At 45.3% G+C, this 17,621-nt stretch overlaps 1 protein-coding gene across 3 annotated transcripts in view; it reads right to left on the bottom strand.

Moving 5' to 3' along the window:
* The window catches only part of LOC310680364 (opsin-5-like), a 72,345-nt gene that overhangs the window by 9,278 nt on the left and 45,446 nt on the right, over window positions 1-17,621 (bottom strand). For all 3 annotated transcript variants that reach the window (XM_083447010.1, XM_083447008.1, XM_083447009.1), the window contains exons 3-5: window positions 17,278-17,440; window positions 15,670-15,797; window positions 3,423-3,751 (exon numbers count right to left, since the gene is read on the bottom strand). In XM_083447010.1, coding sequence (XP_083303136.1) covers window positions 3,423-3,751; window positions 15,670-15,797; window positions 17,278-17,440 — 620 coding nt within the window. The remainder of the gene's footprint in view (window positions 1-3,422; window positions 3,752-15,669; window positions 15,798-17,277; window positions 17,441-17,621) is intronic.

Below are 17,621 nucleotides of genomic sequence, written 5' to 3'. Positions count from 1 at the left end.
GGGGAATAACACAGTCTCTGTCCACTTATAACACAGTTCTAACTTTTCCTTAACTTTCAATTTATCAATTCCGAATTTGCAGAGTAAATTCCATCTTCTTTTAAACTCCTTTCAGCGCTTCAACTTTAAAGAAGCTTTGCTCAGTACTTTAAACAGGGACGGAAGACTGACTTCCTTTTTAGCGTCTCCCGTTTTCAGCCAAATTGCAGAAATTTGTTGTTCAAATAGAGTCTCAGATTTTCTTACTCACGAGTATGTAGTCTCAAATCGATTGATCATAGAAGAAAGGTCAGCGCTCATCAGCAGCAGCCGCGCGGCTTCACTTCCGCGGAAAGAGCGATGGATTCACAGCACCGCTACCCCCTCCACGTTCCGGAGCCCCTTACGGGGTCCCTTCCACGTTTCCGGGGTCGCTCTTGGTACCCGCCGAATCCCACGGCCACGGGCTCACTCTACCCGTGGTTTGTCTTGCTGGGTCGTCGCTGTGCCGCAGCGCACGACCCTTTTCCGCGGAGCCCCTCTTCAGCGACTGAAGAGGACCGCCATTGCTGTTTCGCGCCGCCTCCGGAAGTCCTTAGTTTTAAAGGAATGGGATTTTCCCAGCTTCCGTGAAGAATTCAAGGAACTGTGGTTTGATGAGAGTGCTGAGAGTTCTTTGTTAAACGTTCATAACTTCCTCACAGAACTGCATTCCCCCGCCCCATTTCCCCAGGGGAAAGGATGCAGATTAATCCAGTTTTTAGGTAGGTAATATGCCCAAGGACTGCAAGAAGATCAAACCTATCCATTCTTAAGGAAATCAAGCCCTGAGTGCTCACTGGAAAGACAGATCGTGAAGCTGAGGCTCCAATACTTTGGCCACCTCATGAGAAGAGAAGACTCCCTGGAAAAGACCCTGATGCTGGGAAAGATGGAGGGCACAAGGAGAAGGGGACGACAGAGGACAAGATGGTTGGATAGTGTTCTCGAAGCTACCAGCATTAGTTTGACCAAACTGCGGGAGGCAGTGGAAGACAGGAGTGCCTGGTGTGCTCTGGTCCATGGGGTCACGAAGAGTCGGACACGACTAAACAACAACAATATGCCCAAGGAGGTGCTGGTGCGAGATTAATCTGCTGCAGTCCGTATCATGGAAGGGAATTAGGAAAGTATCAGCACGATGAAGGAGGGGACTCAAGGTTTCTCCCTTTTTAAGTGTTACCTCCATCTGATGTGGGCAAGTGTCTTTCCAGAGGAAAGGACATAATTTTGAAAATCAACTCCTTGAACGCAGCAACCCAGTGAGTCCAATAGGAACATAGGAAGTTGCCATTTACTGAGTCAGGCCATTGATCCATGGAGCTCAGTACTTGTCTACACTGACTGGCAGGGTCTCTGCAGGATTTTAGGCAGGGGACATTCCCAGCCTTGCCTGGAGAAGCCAGGGATTGAATATCTGCATGCATAGCTGACGTTCCAACTCTGAGCTACGACCCTTCCTCGTGTATGATAAACTAGTTTGCTTTTTAATTATCTCACCTTAGAAGCAGGATACCATCAAATAGCACCAGCTGCCTGCAAAAAAAGAAAAGCAAGCCGGCAAACCGACCTCTCTCACCTCTGATGAGGAGCTATACATTGGGGCTGCAAATAATATTCTGTGCATGTGTATATTAATTGCATTAGTCTGTAATTAATGAGTTAATTAACTGAACCTGTGAATTGGTTAGTGCACTCGGCTGGATTATAAACAAGCCCTGGAGCTCCTCTTCTTTTTCAGATAAGCAGCCCTTAATCTACCGATGACAAAACGCTTGCAAATCAGGAGGGTAAGGTGTATGCACAGTTAAATTAAGTTGTCAAGACGTGACAGACAGCCGTGCAACATGAGTGAGCAAATCATCCTGGTGTGATAGAAGAGCCCGGTTATATTTTACTTTTGCTCACTCCAGAGCATGTATCACTTCCCTGCTCCCCCCACCCGCCACCATATGGCATACAGGAAATATGTGTGGGTGAAACTTTTTTTTTTTTTTTTTTTTTTTGAGAAAAGTAATAATACTCTGTGCTGGAGATTCGTTATACTTTGTCCCCAAGGGGTTCTGAGAGAACAAACTGTCGGCACAAGTAAGGACCAAAGGCTGCATTTCTACCTGTGGTGAGGATGCCATGGAAATCAGGTGCACTATTTAGAAGCAAGCAAATGGCTGCCATCAAACATTATGTGCCCATATGGAAGTTTATGCACTCTAGGTCAGGGATGGTGAACCTGGAGCACCTTCAAGTGTTGGACTTCAATTCCCATCAGCCCCAGCCAGCTCAGTCCATGGTCAGGGGCTGACCAACAAGATCTAGAAAGCCAGAGGGTGGACTCCAACTAAAAGCTACAATTCTTGGTTGTTAAACCGCTCTCGGGATTGCATTTCTCTGCGGAGAACAGGGTTCTCCTAGCAACTCTCAGCACCTTCAACAAACAGCAGCTCCCAGAACTCCTTAGGAGAAGCCGGTGTTTTAAAATGTTTGGTGTGAATGTAGCCTGAGCCAGCACAAACAGCATAACCCGCCAAGTGTCCTGCAAAAACAAAGGGGGTACATTCCGTTTTCTCACATGAGAGCACGGCGGCCATTTTGGGTGCCAAAATATTGTGCAATTTCACCTGGGGGAAAAGCGTTTTTGGGGGGCCACAATCTCATGGAGCTCCCCAAAATGTGCATTTTTGTGAGCACGGCCCTGAAAAAGCACATCTTGCGCAGGTCACATGACTCATTCAGGAGCTCAGACGGGAAGATGTGCATCCTGGTTTTGGCACTCAAGTTGTTGATGGGTATGAAACAGGCACTGGCTGCCATTTCGGCATAGTCCATCAGCTTGGCAAAACTGGCTGGAAAACTCAGGAACCAAGAGGTCAAAAACTTTATAAAAAGAATGGGAAAAACTTGCAAGTTATTTAGGAGACCACTTTAAGCAGATGGAAACGTTGGCAGGCTTTTGATTCCACTTGTAGTGTAACAAATACCATGGACCGTATGGATTGATATAAAAGTTAGTGTATGGAAGAATATGCAGTTGCAAATGTTCAAAATGGGACCCCATGGAGGGGGTGAGGGGAAGTCGTGAGATTCAGAGTAATTCAGATATATGTTTGGATTTTTATAACTTTGTATTTGTAAAATCAAATAAAAATTATTTCCAAAAAAAAGAGAGAAAAAGAAACAGGCACTGATTGGAAAGAGAAAGCAGTTTCTCATGCCCTGTGGATTTTCGACATGGTATTTACTGAGACCATTCAGAGGCACTGCAGGAGGTGCTGGCTGGCGTCACACTGGCGACCCCAGCAGAAGGGAGTTTTAAGACATCAGGGAAAAACCTGAAGGTTACACTTACACATGGTGATGGTTATAACAATAATGCGCCCATCTATGCCCCAATCTAGTTCTCTTACCTTAACGATCAGAGTGTGGACGCTGTTGGCTTTGGTCCTCGGGGACATGTGCTGCCTGACGGCTCTTCGGGACACTTTCACAGTCCAAAGGATGAGGGAGTAAGAGATGAGGATCAGGAGGCAAGGAATGATGTAGCAGAAGACAAAGAGGGCCCCGATGTAGAACTTCGTTTCTCTGGTGGACACTTTCCACTTGATGCAGCAAGCTGTCCCGTAGGGCTCTGGCCCATAGCTGCCCCAGTTGGCCAGAGGGGCCACTGCAAAGATGAGGGCATAAACCCAGACACAAGATAGCAGTGCCCCAGCACATGCAGGAGAGAACTTATTGCCTATAAGGACAAACGAGAGAGACGGAAAGTGAGAACCCGTCTGCTCAGAACTTTCCCTGACAGGAGGTTTTCGTTCATTCAAAAATGATACAGCTGAGATAATGTGCTCCCCCCCCCCATCTGCACTATACATTTGAAGCAGCACCATACCACTTCAAACAGCCAGGGCTTCCCAAAGGACCCTGGGACTTGTAGTTTGCTGAGGGAACTGAGAGTTGTTAAGAAACGCCTGCTCCCCTCTCAGAGCAACAGTTCCAGGAGCCGATTGGTTGTTAAGCCGTTCTGGGAACTGTCACTCTGCAAGATGACTAAGAGCCTCCTTTGTTAAGCACCCTTAACAAACTACAGTTCCCAAGGATCTCTGGGGAAAGCCATGACTGTTTAAAGTGGCACGACACTGATTTAAATGTTTAGTACAGATGGGGCCTGGAATTCAGAAGCAAGGTGAGTGCAAATGGAACTAGCCATCTAAAATATGGATGGAAACCGGGCTGTCGTTAAGCCTCTTGTGCCAGAACTGGTTCACTGGGTGGCGACTAAAAGTCCCTGCCTTCCAACAGCTGCCTAAGTCTCCTCCTCTCTAGGGTTTTCCCCAAGCAATCTGAGACTCAGTCTTTGCTCCTCCCGCTTCATGCCTCTCCTGGTTCTGGGAGACCAGAACGGAGGGGAGCTTGTTGCAGCAGGAGGGGGACACCCTGGCTTCTTCACCAGCCTGACTTATCTCTGCCTCTTGGCCTCCCGCCTCTCCTGATTCTGGACTTCCCTCTGACACAGAATCTCCCTGCTCACTAAGCCCTGTTACCTCTTCAGCTCCCTACTTTGCCTCCTCCCAGTCTTCTCCCGCTTCATCCTCTGACCACTCATTGTCATCCTTCCTGGCTCTGAGCCTTGGCAACTCTCCAGCTGGTTCCTTCCACCATTCCTCTGTGTCCAACCAATCCATGACACATCTGGAAGGCAACAGGTGCCCCACATCTACACTGACCGGCAGTGGCTGTCATCTGGAGTCTTTTCCAGTCCTACCTGGAGGAGCCATGGATTGAACCTGGGATTTTTGGCATGCAAAGCATATCCTCTAACACTCTGCTATGGCTCTTCCTGCAATTGTTGGAAGTTTGGCTATCCTTAATCTTAGGGGGGTGGGGAAGATTCAGAGAAAATAAAGTAGGTATATGAATCATGCCCTACAGAAGTTTGATTTTGCTGAGCAAATGTCACAAAAGAAGGCCGCTGGTTTCATTATGTAGAACAAAGGAGAAAGAAGACCTTGAAGGTGCTCAGCCAACGATAGATTAAGGTCCAGCGCTTTTATTTCCCTGGCTAACAACAGGGTAACTTTTAAAGAGCAACTTCGTGTATTGAGACCTGTGAGCTTCAGAAGGCATTTGAAGGTTCTTGCGAATTGTTGCAGGTAGGAAGGGCAAATCAATCAAACTTGACTTCCTCCAAGGTGTTCATTGTTGGACCATAAAATAATACCTGTGGTTATAATATGGGAGGAAGCCATTGCAAAGTGGGAGGGCAGTAATTCTACACATAAGGCTGTACATGCACAGGCTCTAGGCAGAGGTTCAGAACAGAACAGCAGTGGCTAAACTTTTTTGACCCAAGGCCACCCTTGGCCGATACTCCATGGGCCGCGTGACTCTGATGGGTGTGGCCAAGATTGAGTGTGGCTGCTCCCACGGTTATTTATTATTTTTTGTTGCATTTATTTGCCGCTCCTTCTTCCAAGGGGCTCAGGATGGCAAACACATCAGTAATAATACAATTAAAATTTCAAATAATAATAATACAGTGGACGCTCGGGTTGCAAACATGATCTGTGCGGGATGCACATTCGCAACCCGCATCTGCGCACACGTGGGTTGCGATTCGGCGCTTCTGCGCATGCGCAAGGCACAATTTAGGGCTTCTGCGCATGCGTGACCGCCGAAACCCAAAAGTAACCCGTTCCAATACTTCCGGGTTTCGTTGGTCTGCAACCTGAAAAAATGCAACCTGAAGCAGCTGCAACTCGAGGTATGACTGTAATAATGGGGGGGGGGGGCAGTTTAAAACTTGCACTGTTTTCCATTACAGTCCCAGAAGAATATAACATTGAACTTAACTGTTAGGGGAAAGTTGTGAAAATGGAATAAATAAACTGCTGAACAGATGGGAAGGAGGTGGTAGAATTCCTTGAGGTGGGGGAAAGAATGGAATGTACTAGTTAAGACTACGGGTTGGGGTAGGGATTCCATTTTTAAATGCTTCCTCTCTCTGCGTGTGTATTGCTTTCTTGCAAGTAAAACAATAGTATAGTAACCAGGAGTTTAAGAGAAAAAAATGTTCTTCAAGTGTCGGATATGTCCTTTTTTTTTTTTAACTTGCAGGCTGCCTTTTTTGTGGGGTGGGGTGGGGCTTTAAAATGGCCCCCTTGCCTCTAGTCTGACCCTCGGTAGAGCACAAAACTCTTAATCTCAGCATTGTGGGTTCGAGCCCCTCGCTGGGCAAAAGATTCCTGCATTGCAGAAGGTTGCACATAAAGGGCCCACACAGGCTCTTCCAACTCTATGATTCTAGGATGCTACAGGTTCTACCAACTCAGGGCCTCTATCAGCTCCTGCTGAATCTACAGACCAGGTCTCAGGCCAAGTATCAAGGACAAGCCTTGCCAACCTGGTGCTCACCAGATATACTGGACTACCGTTTCCATCATAACCGTAGTGAAGTGGTGTCCCAAACGTCTGGAATGTACTAGGTTGGCAAAAGTTAGCCTAGAGAATATAGGTTGTTTTGGAACCAGTGGTGCACCAGGAATCATACCAAGCCCTTGGCTACCAATTGCCTGTTCTTAGGGCAAACTCACATTTAGATCTCTCCCCACCCCCCAAAAAATACTGTTTGAGATTAGGCTGCTTGCATACAAGAAGTGGTTTGTGTCATGTGCCCAACCTCTTGGTTGAACCCACCCACTCCCTTATTGGGAGTGACTATGGCTATTACGGGATGCGGATGGTGCTGTGGGTTAAACCACAGAGCCTAGGACTTGCCGATCAAAAGGTCAGCGGTTCGAATCCCCACAACGGGGTGAGCTCCCGTTGCTCGGTCCCTGCTCTTGCCAACCTAGCAGTTCAAAAGCACGTCAAAGCGCAAGTAGATAAATAGGTACCACTCCAGCGGGAAGGTAAACGGCATTTCTGTGCACAGCTCTGGTTCGCCAGAAGTGGCTTAGTCATGCTGACCACATGACCCAGAAGCTGTACGCCGGTTCCCTCAACCAGTAAAGTGAGATGAGCGCCGCAACCCCAGAGTCGGCCATGACTGGACCTAATGGTCAGGGGTCCCTTTACCTTCACCTTTATGGCTATTATTTGACTATTCTTAGTTATCAAGGATTATTTGGGGAGCGGGGAGAGGTGTTAGCAGCCCTATCCGCTTAGGAGTTGTTTTCCCCTTCCCACTCTCAGTTAGGGCCATTATTTGAAATAACTATTATTTTCCGTTTTTGTTTCTCGGAGAATTGATCTCGGGGAAACGATAACGAACGTTCCGCTGAGGGAAAAAGATTTACATTTGAAGCCCTGAGATTTATGTTGGCTCTGAATGACCTTTTCCAAAGAACTGCTGGGAGAAAATAGAGCGGGGTGGGGTGGGGGCACCACTATTTGCATTTGTGCCCTCCCTCCCCCCCCTTTTTTTGCAGAAAAGCCGCAGCAAACAGCCTGACAAATAGCCCTTTGAGCACGAAACTGCATATTTACACTCGCATGCAGAGCTGCACTGGCAAATATTTTCAGAAGCCCTTTCAACACATTACCTTTAATGTCAGGTCTGATAGAAAGCTTCAGATGTGAGGGCTGTATTATCCTCTCAGTATGCAAGAGTAACTCCCATTTGCTTCGAGATGAGCGATCATACAGACACATCAGCGCCTGCCTCACAAAGCAATGCACACCATATTGATGCTGCCCTTGTTAACAAGGAAACATCTGCCCTTCCTTCAGTCATGCTTTTATCCCTGCCGTAATCAGAAGCAGTAAATGGACTACTTGGAGTCAAGTTGCCGTGTGGGGACAGATCAGCAGCCCATTGATCAAATTCGCATTTGCTTCCCTTTGACACTAGAGCAGAAGCAGCAGAAGCAGCTTTAGGGTATGTAGATGCTGGAAAAGAGAGCTTTTCCTGGTCACTCCACAATCTAGACATATCTGTGCTACTATCTATCATCTATCTATCTATCTATCTATCTATCTATCTATCTATCTATCTATCATCTATATCTATCTATCATCTATCATCTATCATATATCTATATCTATATCTATATCTATCATCTATCTGTCTGTCTATCTATCATCTATCTATCTATCTATCTATCTATCTATCTATTATCTATCATCTATCTATCTATCTATCTATCTATCTATCTATCATCTATCATCATCATTATCTATCTATCTATCTATCTATCTATTATCTATCATCTATCTATCTATCTATCTATCTATCTATCTATCTATATCTATCTATCATCATCATCATTATCTATCTATCATCTATCTATCTATCTATCTATCTATCTATCTATCTATCTATCATCATCATCATCTATCTATCTATATCATCTATCTATCTATCTATCTATCTATCTATCATCTATCTATCTATCTATCTATCTATATCATCTATCATCTATCTATCTATCTATCATCTATCTATCTATCTATATCTATCTATCTATCTATCATCTATCTATCATCTATCTATCATCTATCTATCTATCTATCTATCTATCTATCTATCTATCTAATCTATCAGCTATCTACTATCTGCCATCTATCTACCAGCAATCTACCTACCTACCTACCTACCTACCTACCACTTATTCATCCCATGTCTGGAGCAGAAAGCAATCCTACGAATGTGATTGGTACTTGCTGCTGCTTTCCGTCTGCAAATGTTATGTAATTGATTATGTTATTCTCCTGCTTTGTTTGCATTGCGTTTCCTTTGCATTGGAATGAACGGGGTGGAATAATGCAACGACAATGTAATTACATATTTTACGCCATGACTTATGTGGAAAATACGCAGGTCACGTCGTTTTGCCAACCAGCGAGTCGAATGACATCACTTTTGGTGGAAGATGAACTGCAGCGGAAGAGAAACAGCACTGCAGACACAGTGTTACATGGTGTGGAATGCATGGGATGAAGGTGGAATGGAAAACAATGTTCTAGTACAGCCACGTGTGCATGAACAGACACTCTCTCTCTTAAATTCAGTTCTCCACATTTCAGCAGCAACTTGTGAAACGTCATCAGCATTTCAGTGCAATTCCCCCCCCCCCCCCAAAAAAAACACCACAGGACAAGTCGTATCAGCAGAGCCCTGTACAAGGACTTCCATATGGGCAACAGGACTCTCTATCCCCCTGTGCAGCCCCTGAAATAGGCTTGAGGGGTGTCAGGAGAAGCTCCAGAACAGCACACAGGGCAGATGAGGACAAGGGAGATTGTTCCATCTGACAAGCCTGAATAGTTGCTCCAATGGAATGACTGCCTTGGCACAAAGTTGAATCCCTCCCACACATTTTGAGTAATATACACATTTTTGCAAGCAACTTCCCCCAGTACACGTAAAATTGATACATTGGTTCCACTAACGTATGCATCTTTCTGTACACTTTCTCCTGATACAGTGGTACCTCTGGATGCGAACAGGATCCGTTCCGGAGCCCCGTTCACATCCTGAAACGAACGCAACCCACGTCTGCCTCCGCGCATGCGCTTGATGTCATTTTGAGCATCTGTGCATGCACAAGCAGTGAAATCTGTTACTTCCGGGTCGCCACAGAGCGCAACCCAAAAACGCTCAACCTGAAGCATATTCCACCCAAGGTATGACTGTATGTGCATTTGCATACGCATTGGTTGGCTGGCATACTGCATTGCGAAATTTAGCGAATTTCTAAGGAGAGTTGTGTTTTGGTTGGTGCATTGGCTTGAAATTAGAATACATGGGTTTCTAATTAAAATGCAAACAAAACCAAATCCCCTTCCACATCCCTAATACATACACACTTAATATATACTACACACTTGTGTAATGTGTGTGTGTGCGCGCACTACAATCCTATATTGATGGTGGACTTCAATTCCCATCGTCCCTGGCCATTGGCTGTGCTGGCTGGGGTTCATTGGAGCTGAGTTCCAACCACATCTGGAGGGCCACAGGTTCCCCATCTCTGGTATATTGGTTCCAGGCCAGTTTGTTATGTTTCCCCAATGGAAAACCCAAAGGAACCTGGTAACAGTAGTTTGGAGATACCTCCGCAGGCAGTGAACAGGGCAAATGGGCATTTGATGAATGCTGCTGTGGTAAGGAAACTCCCCTTTCCGTGCAAGGCCCCATGCAGAGGTGTATCTAGAAACAGTGTTAATCCAGCTCTTCCATTCTTCATGAGATGCAGCGTTGGACAAAGTGAAAGCTTAAGTTGTAATAAATTACCTGCAGGAAATTGGTAAGGCTTCCAGACTGAGCAACGGTGAGGACGAGTAGTAAAGAGTAGAAGTTAAATATAGCAAAGGAATAGGCTGGAAATTATACTGGGGTGAAGACGCCAGCCAATGGACATAAAAGCGGTCCATATATTTTATATTATTTTACTTTCAATCATTTTTACTGCTCATGTTTGGCATCCATTTGTACATTTGGTAAAAACACTTTTTTAAAAAACCAACGTGGAGAAAGATTTTGCAAAGTGACAGAAGGGCAGCTTATTTTTTTTTTTAATGTAAAATAAAATGTTTGTCTTATCAGAATTCCCCTCCTCTAAAAGGCAGTTTGTGCTAGGCAAGCTGGATTTTTCTGAGCGCTCCCTTGTCTCCCTTGCTTAAATCCTAAACTCTCTGATCTTCTAAAGGCTTAATTTTAAAAAACAACAACAACAACCTTCAGACATATGCAAGGCTAACATTTCTTTGAAACCAAGCAATTAAAGATATGCTGAGATTAGTCGTTTCCTAGTGGGGAAATGCAGTAGTGCATTAGAGGAAAGATAAGATTGTGAGGCGGTGGAACCATAGTCCTTGGGAAAACAGAAGTCGTAATCGCAGAGGGGAGGCAAAGCTGCTTGTTGGCTGAAGCTTAGGAGCTAAAGCCTTTATCTTTCTTCCAGTGAGCCAGTGTGGTGTAGTGGTTAAGAGCGGTAGTCTCGTAATCTGGGGAACCAGGTTCGCGTCTCCGCTCCTCCACATGCAGCTGCTGGGTGACCTTGGGCTAGTCTCACTTCTCTGAAGTCTCTCAGCCCCACTCACCTCACAGAGTGTTTGTTGTGGGGGAGGAAGGGAAAGGAGAATGTTAGCCGCTTTGAGACTCCTTAAAGGGAGTGAAAGGCGGGATATCAAATCCAAACTCCTCCTCCTCCTCTTCTTCTTCTTCTTCTTCTTCTTCTTCTTCTTCTTCCACCTTCTCCAGTAATCTGTCCAACTAAGAAGAGATGTCTCTTGAGCTCTGTGTTGGCTGCACACAAAGCCCATGGGCCTCAATGTATAGGGGGGAGGGATCTATAAATGGCATACCCTCCAAGTGTCCCGATTTTCAAGGGACAGTCCCGGAATTACGAAAGCCACCCCAGGTTCTGATTTGATCCCAGAAGGTCCTTATTTCCTCTGCCAGTGCCCCCACTGTTGAGCTGGGGAAGGAGGACGACAGCGGTGGCTGCAAAGGTGCATCCTGTTGTGACTCCCTGGCTGCCACTGCCAGCCTCCTCCTTTGGGCAGCTTGTAATGGCTGATGGAGAGCAGGCAAGGAGGAAGAGAGGCCACCACCGCCAAGGCCCTGCCCCACGTGATGAGGGGCAGGCAGAAGGCAGGACCACCCTGGGCAGGAAGGAAGGAGGAGTAGAGTGGAGTGCAAGGAGTCTTGCTATATTTATTTATAATGTTTGTGTGTCTACGTCAAATCTCGCCCTGTTCTAAAATTTATTTATTGGTACGTGTTTTTCTTTTTGTAAATCTACTGAAGAATAAAATAAAAGGAGGATTTTGGGTTTTTTTCAGGACAGTGTGCTATGTAGTTTTGGTGGCGATCGCCTCTTTTCTGACTGGAAATGCTCTGCAGCACCGGGACGATGACAAAAAAATGGGGTTTGAGGAGGGTCAGTTGTGAGGAGTGAGAAATGTCCATGTTTTCACCTGAGGAATGGTGGAGAGTATGGAATGGCAGTAACATGCACCATCTTTTGTATGGGCCTTCCTATTTCCTCTGCGAACAGAGCTGTCAGTAAAAGCATTTAGCATCTCTAATAGTATCTTGGATGTGGCTGGATTTCAACTTTTTGGGGAGAATCTGGGTTTGTAGGAGCTGGGAGGAGAAAGAAGGTGCTGCTACTGATCCCTTGCGCTGCAATCTCTGGGCCCCTTCAGACTGATGTGATGTTGCCGGCGCATTCTGCCGTGCGCTTGTGACAAAATAATAACAGTGCATTAGCGGTGGATTTATTCTGCTTTCATGGGGTGCATTCAGACGTAGAGAACATTGCATTAGTTTTCCTGATTATGAGGCTACTGCTTCTCTGCAGTTTTCTAATGTTCCTTTCACACTGCAGTACCTGTTGAATTACCAAACTCTGAGTTTTTGACTGAAATACAAGCAGGTCGTGCTAAATTTTGTTCACACAAAGTGGGCATGGAGTGGCACGACAACGAATGTCCTACAAACACACACACACACACACACACACAAACTCTTTACTAGTTTTCAGATGAAACAAAGCTAAGGAAAGGCCTGATTTATATTTACATTTTATATTTTGTTTGTTGTTTGGTACCCAAAGCCTACATGGTGGCACACAGATGCTGCCAACAAATACAGTGGTACCTTGGTTTAAGAACAGCTTAGTATGTTAACAACTTGGTTTAAGAACACTGCAAACCCAGAAGTAGGTGTTTTGGTTTGTGAACTTTGCCTGGGAATAAGAACATGTTTCGCTTCCTATTGAGTGTGTTGCATTTGTAAATTGAGTCCCCCACTGCTATGGGAAAGCACATCTTGGTTTAAGAACGCTTTGGTTTAAGAACCGACTTCTGGAATGGATTAAGTTCGTAAACTAAGGTACCACTGTAAATGAATAAAAAGCAAGGCAGTCTTACCCAGCCTGGTGGCTTCCAGATGTTTTGGACTACAACTCCCAACAACCCCAGACCAATAGGGCCAATGGCAAGGGATGATGGGGCATGTAGTCCAAAAAATCGGGTGAACTCCAGGTTGGGGGGAGCTGGGCTAAGGGCTAGAATAACCCCACACTGCCCAAAAGGAAGCTTTTTCGTTTTCTTTTGCTTGCTAAGAGAGAAAATGCACTTCTCGGCTGGGTTTAGGGAAGGACGGACCTGTCATTTTCACTTCTTATTTTACACATTTCTGCGAGCAGTTTCCCCCCATATAATGCATATCCGCATGCTGATTTCACCATTTATATGCACACTTTATGCTCGTATACACATTTCTGCACACATTGCTTGGCTGGAGAACTGCACTGGAAAATTTGGAGAAGTGCAAATTTGAAAGAGCGGCTGTACCTTGGTTCTTGTACTGTTTTGGAAAGTGTGGATTACATCAAGTTCACCTTTCAACAAGAACTGAATCTAATTCTTCTCCCATGCCTAGTTAGGCCAAAGCAGCACTTATGTACTATCTGGTTCAGCTGAGCATATTACACTGATCCAGTCTCATCGGCACTTGCTACCAAGGAGTTTCCAGTCCCAGGTTTGGGTTTTGACCTATAAAGCCTTAAACAAAACCTCAAGGACTGCCTCTCTACATATGAGCCCACTTGGACCCTGAGACCATCATCTGAAGCCCTTCGTTGTGTGCCTCCTCCATGAGAGGTCCAGAGAGTGGCAACACAAGAACGGGCCTTTTCTGCAGTGGCCCCTCCATTTGTGAAATGCTTTCTTCAGAGAGGCTTGCCTGGTGCCTTCACTATGCATCTTTAGATGCTGGACAAAAATGTTTCTCTTTAACCAGGCCTTGGGCTGATTGACATCTGATCCCCTTTTAAAATGTGTTGCGGAATTGGGGATTATTGGGTTGTCTTTGTTTATGTTTTTATTATGCATTCTGTGTATGTGTGTGTGTGTACTGGTCATGCTGTGCGGATGCCTGATGATCGTCTTCCAAAGCAACTACTCCATTCCGAACTTAAAAATGGAAAGCATAATGCTGGTGGTCAACAAAAGAGGTTTAAAGATTGTCTCAAGACAAATCTAAAAAAATGTAGTACAGTGGTACCTCAGGTTACATGCGCTTCAGGTTACAGACTCCGCTAACCCAGAAATAGTACCTCGGGTTAAGAACTTTGCTTCAGGATGAGAACAGAAATCGTGCTCTGGCAGCGTGGCGGCAGCTGGAGGCCGCATTAGCTAAAGTGGTGCTTCAGGTTAAGAACAGTTTCAGGTTAAGAACAGACCTCTGGAACGAATTAAGTACTTAACCTGAGATACCACTGGATAAACACTGACAACTGGGAAACACTGGCCTGTGTGCACTCCAGTTGGAGAACAGCCTTTTCCAAAGGTGTCATGGGCTTTGAAGACACTCGAACTCAGGAAGCAAGGGAGAAATGTGCTAAGAGGAAGGCACGCTTGGCAAATCCACACCGTGATCAGCTCCCGCCCGGAAACCACTATCTCCACTGTGGAAGGACGTATGGATCCAGAATTGGCCTCCACAGTCACTTATGGACTCATTGTTAAAACCGTGTTTATGGAAGGCAATCTTACTCGGCTACAAGTGATCGCCGAAGAATAAGAAGAAAGATAGTAATTTTATGTTGTGAACTGTCCTGAGATCTAAGAGGACGGTAGACAAATTTAATTAAGAGAGAGAGAGAGAGAGAGTTGTGTTTCTACACGTGCTGTCGGGGTGTGTATGGATTTGCAGCGGGTGTTATGCATGTTCGGAGACCACCTTTGCTACAAACACCAATTGCATACAGCTGCAATTAAAACATTTCAAGTGTGTTTTAAGCACAATATACAATGTGACGCTAGATGGCGATGGGGAGCCTTATGGAAAATTCAATCTATTTTTAAATATGCTTTAAAAAAAAGCATTTTCAGAACTATTTTTATATGTGTGTAGATTCCACCCCAGTCTACAGAACAAGACGAATAAAAAGAAAAAAACAACCCCAAAAAGGAAAGAAAGAAGATAACTATAAGGCCCTTTATCATATTTATATTATGTATATCTTATCATTTATCCACACAGAGAGAAGCAGACCCTCCCAGCGGCCACCTGAGAGCCTACTTCTTCTCCAAGTCTCTCACAATGGGAGACTCTTTCTACCCATTCAACCTTGAATGCCCCTCTTGGGCTGAAAAGGATTAGCCAACCCTGCTTTATGATTTCAGATTATGCGATTCTGTCATCAAAATGCTAATTTGCGTGAGCAATTTTTATTTGCCTCTTTCACCACCGTGAGCATTTATGTCCTCCTTTACTGATGTACCAAAAGGTTCTGAATTGTCTGAGTGCAGGAAGGAGACAAATAATAATATGCCCCCATGACTGGCAGCGGTGAAAAATAAGTTGTCTCCCTCCACAATCATATATCTTAGGACTTAGAAGTTGGACACAAAATAGCAGACAGGCTGGTGATTAATCTACATATGCAAATGAAAAGGGGAAAATGCGTAGCTGCTGTATTATTTTTTTGTGCTAATTACTGCAATTTCAAACCTTTGATGAATAGGCTCCCTAATGGACAGTTCTCCTAGGAGAGATGTTGCTAAGAGATTCACGACTTTCCTAACCCTGTGAAAGAGTTGCCAAGCCCTGGGATGGGGAGGGAGGAGAGGAGAGAGAGGAACAGAACAGAGATGCTCAGCAAGAGGGAGGGTGTTTACGTTGTGTACCCCAGCACCTACCGTACGCCGGATAACAGACTTTCATACAGCAAACGGTACTCAGGGCTGTCAGGCTGGTAAGACTGCACAGGCCAAAGAGAACTCCACAAAAGGCATAGAAAGTGCACATAGCATGGTTGAACAGCCACCTGGAAGGGAGAGATAACTAGGGGAAATAAATGATTTTCCCACAAGGCCTTGTGTCCCAGGCAACCCAGTCACAGAAAGAGATGCTTGAGCATCACTGGTCCAAGCAGGACTTTGCACAGCGGCCAATAACAATGATAAAAAAGCATCCTAATCACAGAACCGTGTGTGCTCCATGAGATACCCATCCAGCCATCCCGCAACAGGGAAAGTTGAATTCTGCAACCTGTGTAAAATCAATATTCAACATACAGTCACTTGTTCTTTTCTTGTAATTTTGTAAACATAGAATCAATGATTGCAACTTTGCAAATTTGCACACAAATTATGCAAACGGAACAGCTTTTGCGTGATTTAGGCTTCAGTTCGAACCCCGGTTATCTGAGAGTAAGTCACCTCAAATTCACTAGGACCTACTTCTGAGTAGACTTGGTTAGGATTGCTGATCCTGCCAGCAATCTGTTTCTGCTGGGCAGGGAGAGCTATGGTGCCAAGGCAACAGAACGCCACCCCCAGTCCTCTGACACGAGCCATGTATCGTCCATGCAGTTTTACCCACAAGGATTAGAAATTTGGTTTTACTTCAAAATGAAAGCCAAGATGGCCAGGATGCAGCTTTTCTGAACTTTGACTGGATTTTGCACAGCACTTCCTAAGCACAACAAGAAAAAACCAAACACCTCTTGTCCAAAATGCAGAAAATTTCTAGGTGTGGTGGTGTTCAAGCAGTGGTGGGGTCAGAGCTAAACTGTCTTAAACATGGCAGATGGTTCAGATGACCCATTTAGATTCAAGAAACGTACGGTTGGATCCAGTTGTTAGCAGAGTGGTCTTACAAACCATTCCAAAGGGTGGAAAGTGGCTCAAACTATACCACAAAAACTCCAGAAGGGTCCAGTTTGGACTTTGCCTCCAGTGTGTTAAGGCTTTGCCCCTATAGCATTGCCCTACTTCAAAACCCAGCCTTCCCAAAGTTGCTTATCAACTGCAGAGGGGAAAATACGCAGGCTTAAGAACAGAAATCCATACCTTTTTCATTTTGTGGTTGATAGTACTTTTGGGGTAGGAAATGCAAATTGGGGGGGGGGGGAGATAGCTAACCCCCTTTTATGCCCTACAGCATCTACCCAAACTGCCTCCCACCTGCTTTTCAAAAATGAAAAAGATGCTGGGAGCTTCAAACGTGGAGCTCTTGCGCCAAATGTAGTTTGGCCCTGATGCAACATCATCGCTCAAGCTAAGCCAAACAGGAACCTGATCATTGCTTGGAGAGGAAGGGCTGTAGCTCAATCACAGGTTCAATCCCTGACGTCACATATTAGGAGCAACTGCTGTCAATTGGTATGGACAAGACTGAGCCAGACTCAGTACCAGGGCTAGCTTATGGCATTCCTGTGTTCTTAGGAAGCCATCAGCCGCTCTGAGATTTCGAAATGGAAGAGTGGAACCCAACAACATGACCAAATGAGCAAAGCCAGCTACCTGTGTGCAAAGAAGGATGGCGTGGCCAGAGGGAAGAGGGTTGCGGTCATGCCCACATCGCTGATGGCAAGGTTCACAATGAAGAATTCGGCAGGTTTCAGGACGGCTCTCTTCCGATAAGCTACCAGCAGCAGGAGAGAGTTTCCAAAGAGAGAGACTACACCTGTGGGAAAAGGAAAGAGTGAGCCGTACTAAATTCCACGCCCAGTCAGTGAATGGCTGGAGAAAGAATGGGACAAAGGTGTGTCATAGCTATATCCATTCACAAATACCTAGCTGAGTTGCAATACCCAGTCTGCATATTTGTTCTACATGTTACTGTAATATGCTACTTATTTGTTACC

The sequence above is a fragment of the Podarcis tiliguerta genome (assembly GCF_965153285.1).
Source record: "Podarcis tiliguerta genome assembly, chromosome: 6".
Classification (NCBI taxonomy): domain Eukaryota; kingdom Metazoa; phylum Chordata; class Lepidosauria; order Squamata; family Lacertidae; genus Podarcis; species Podarcis tiliguerta.
Note: the sequence above shows the minus strand (reverse complement) of the source record. Positions and strands in the feature narration are given on the sequence as shown.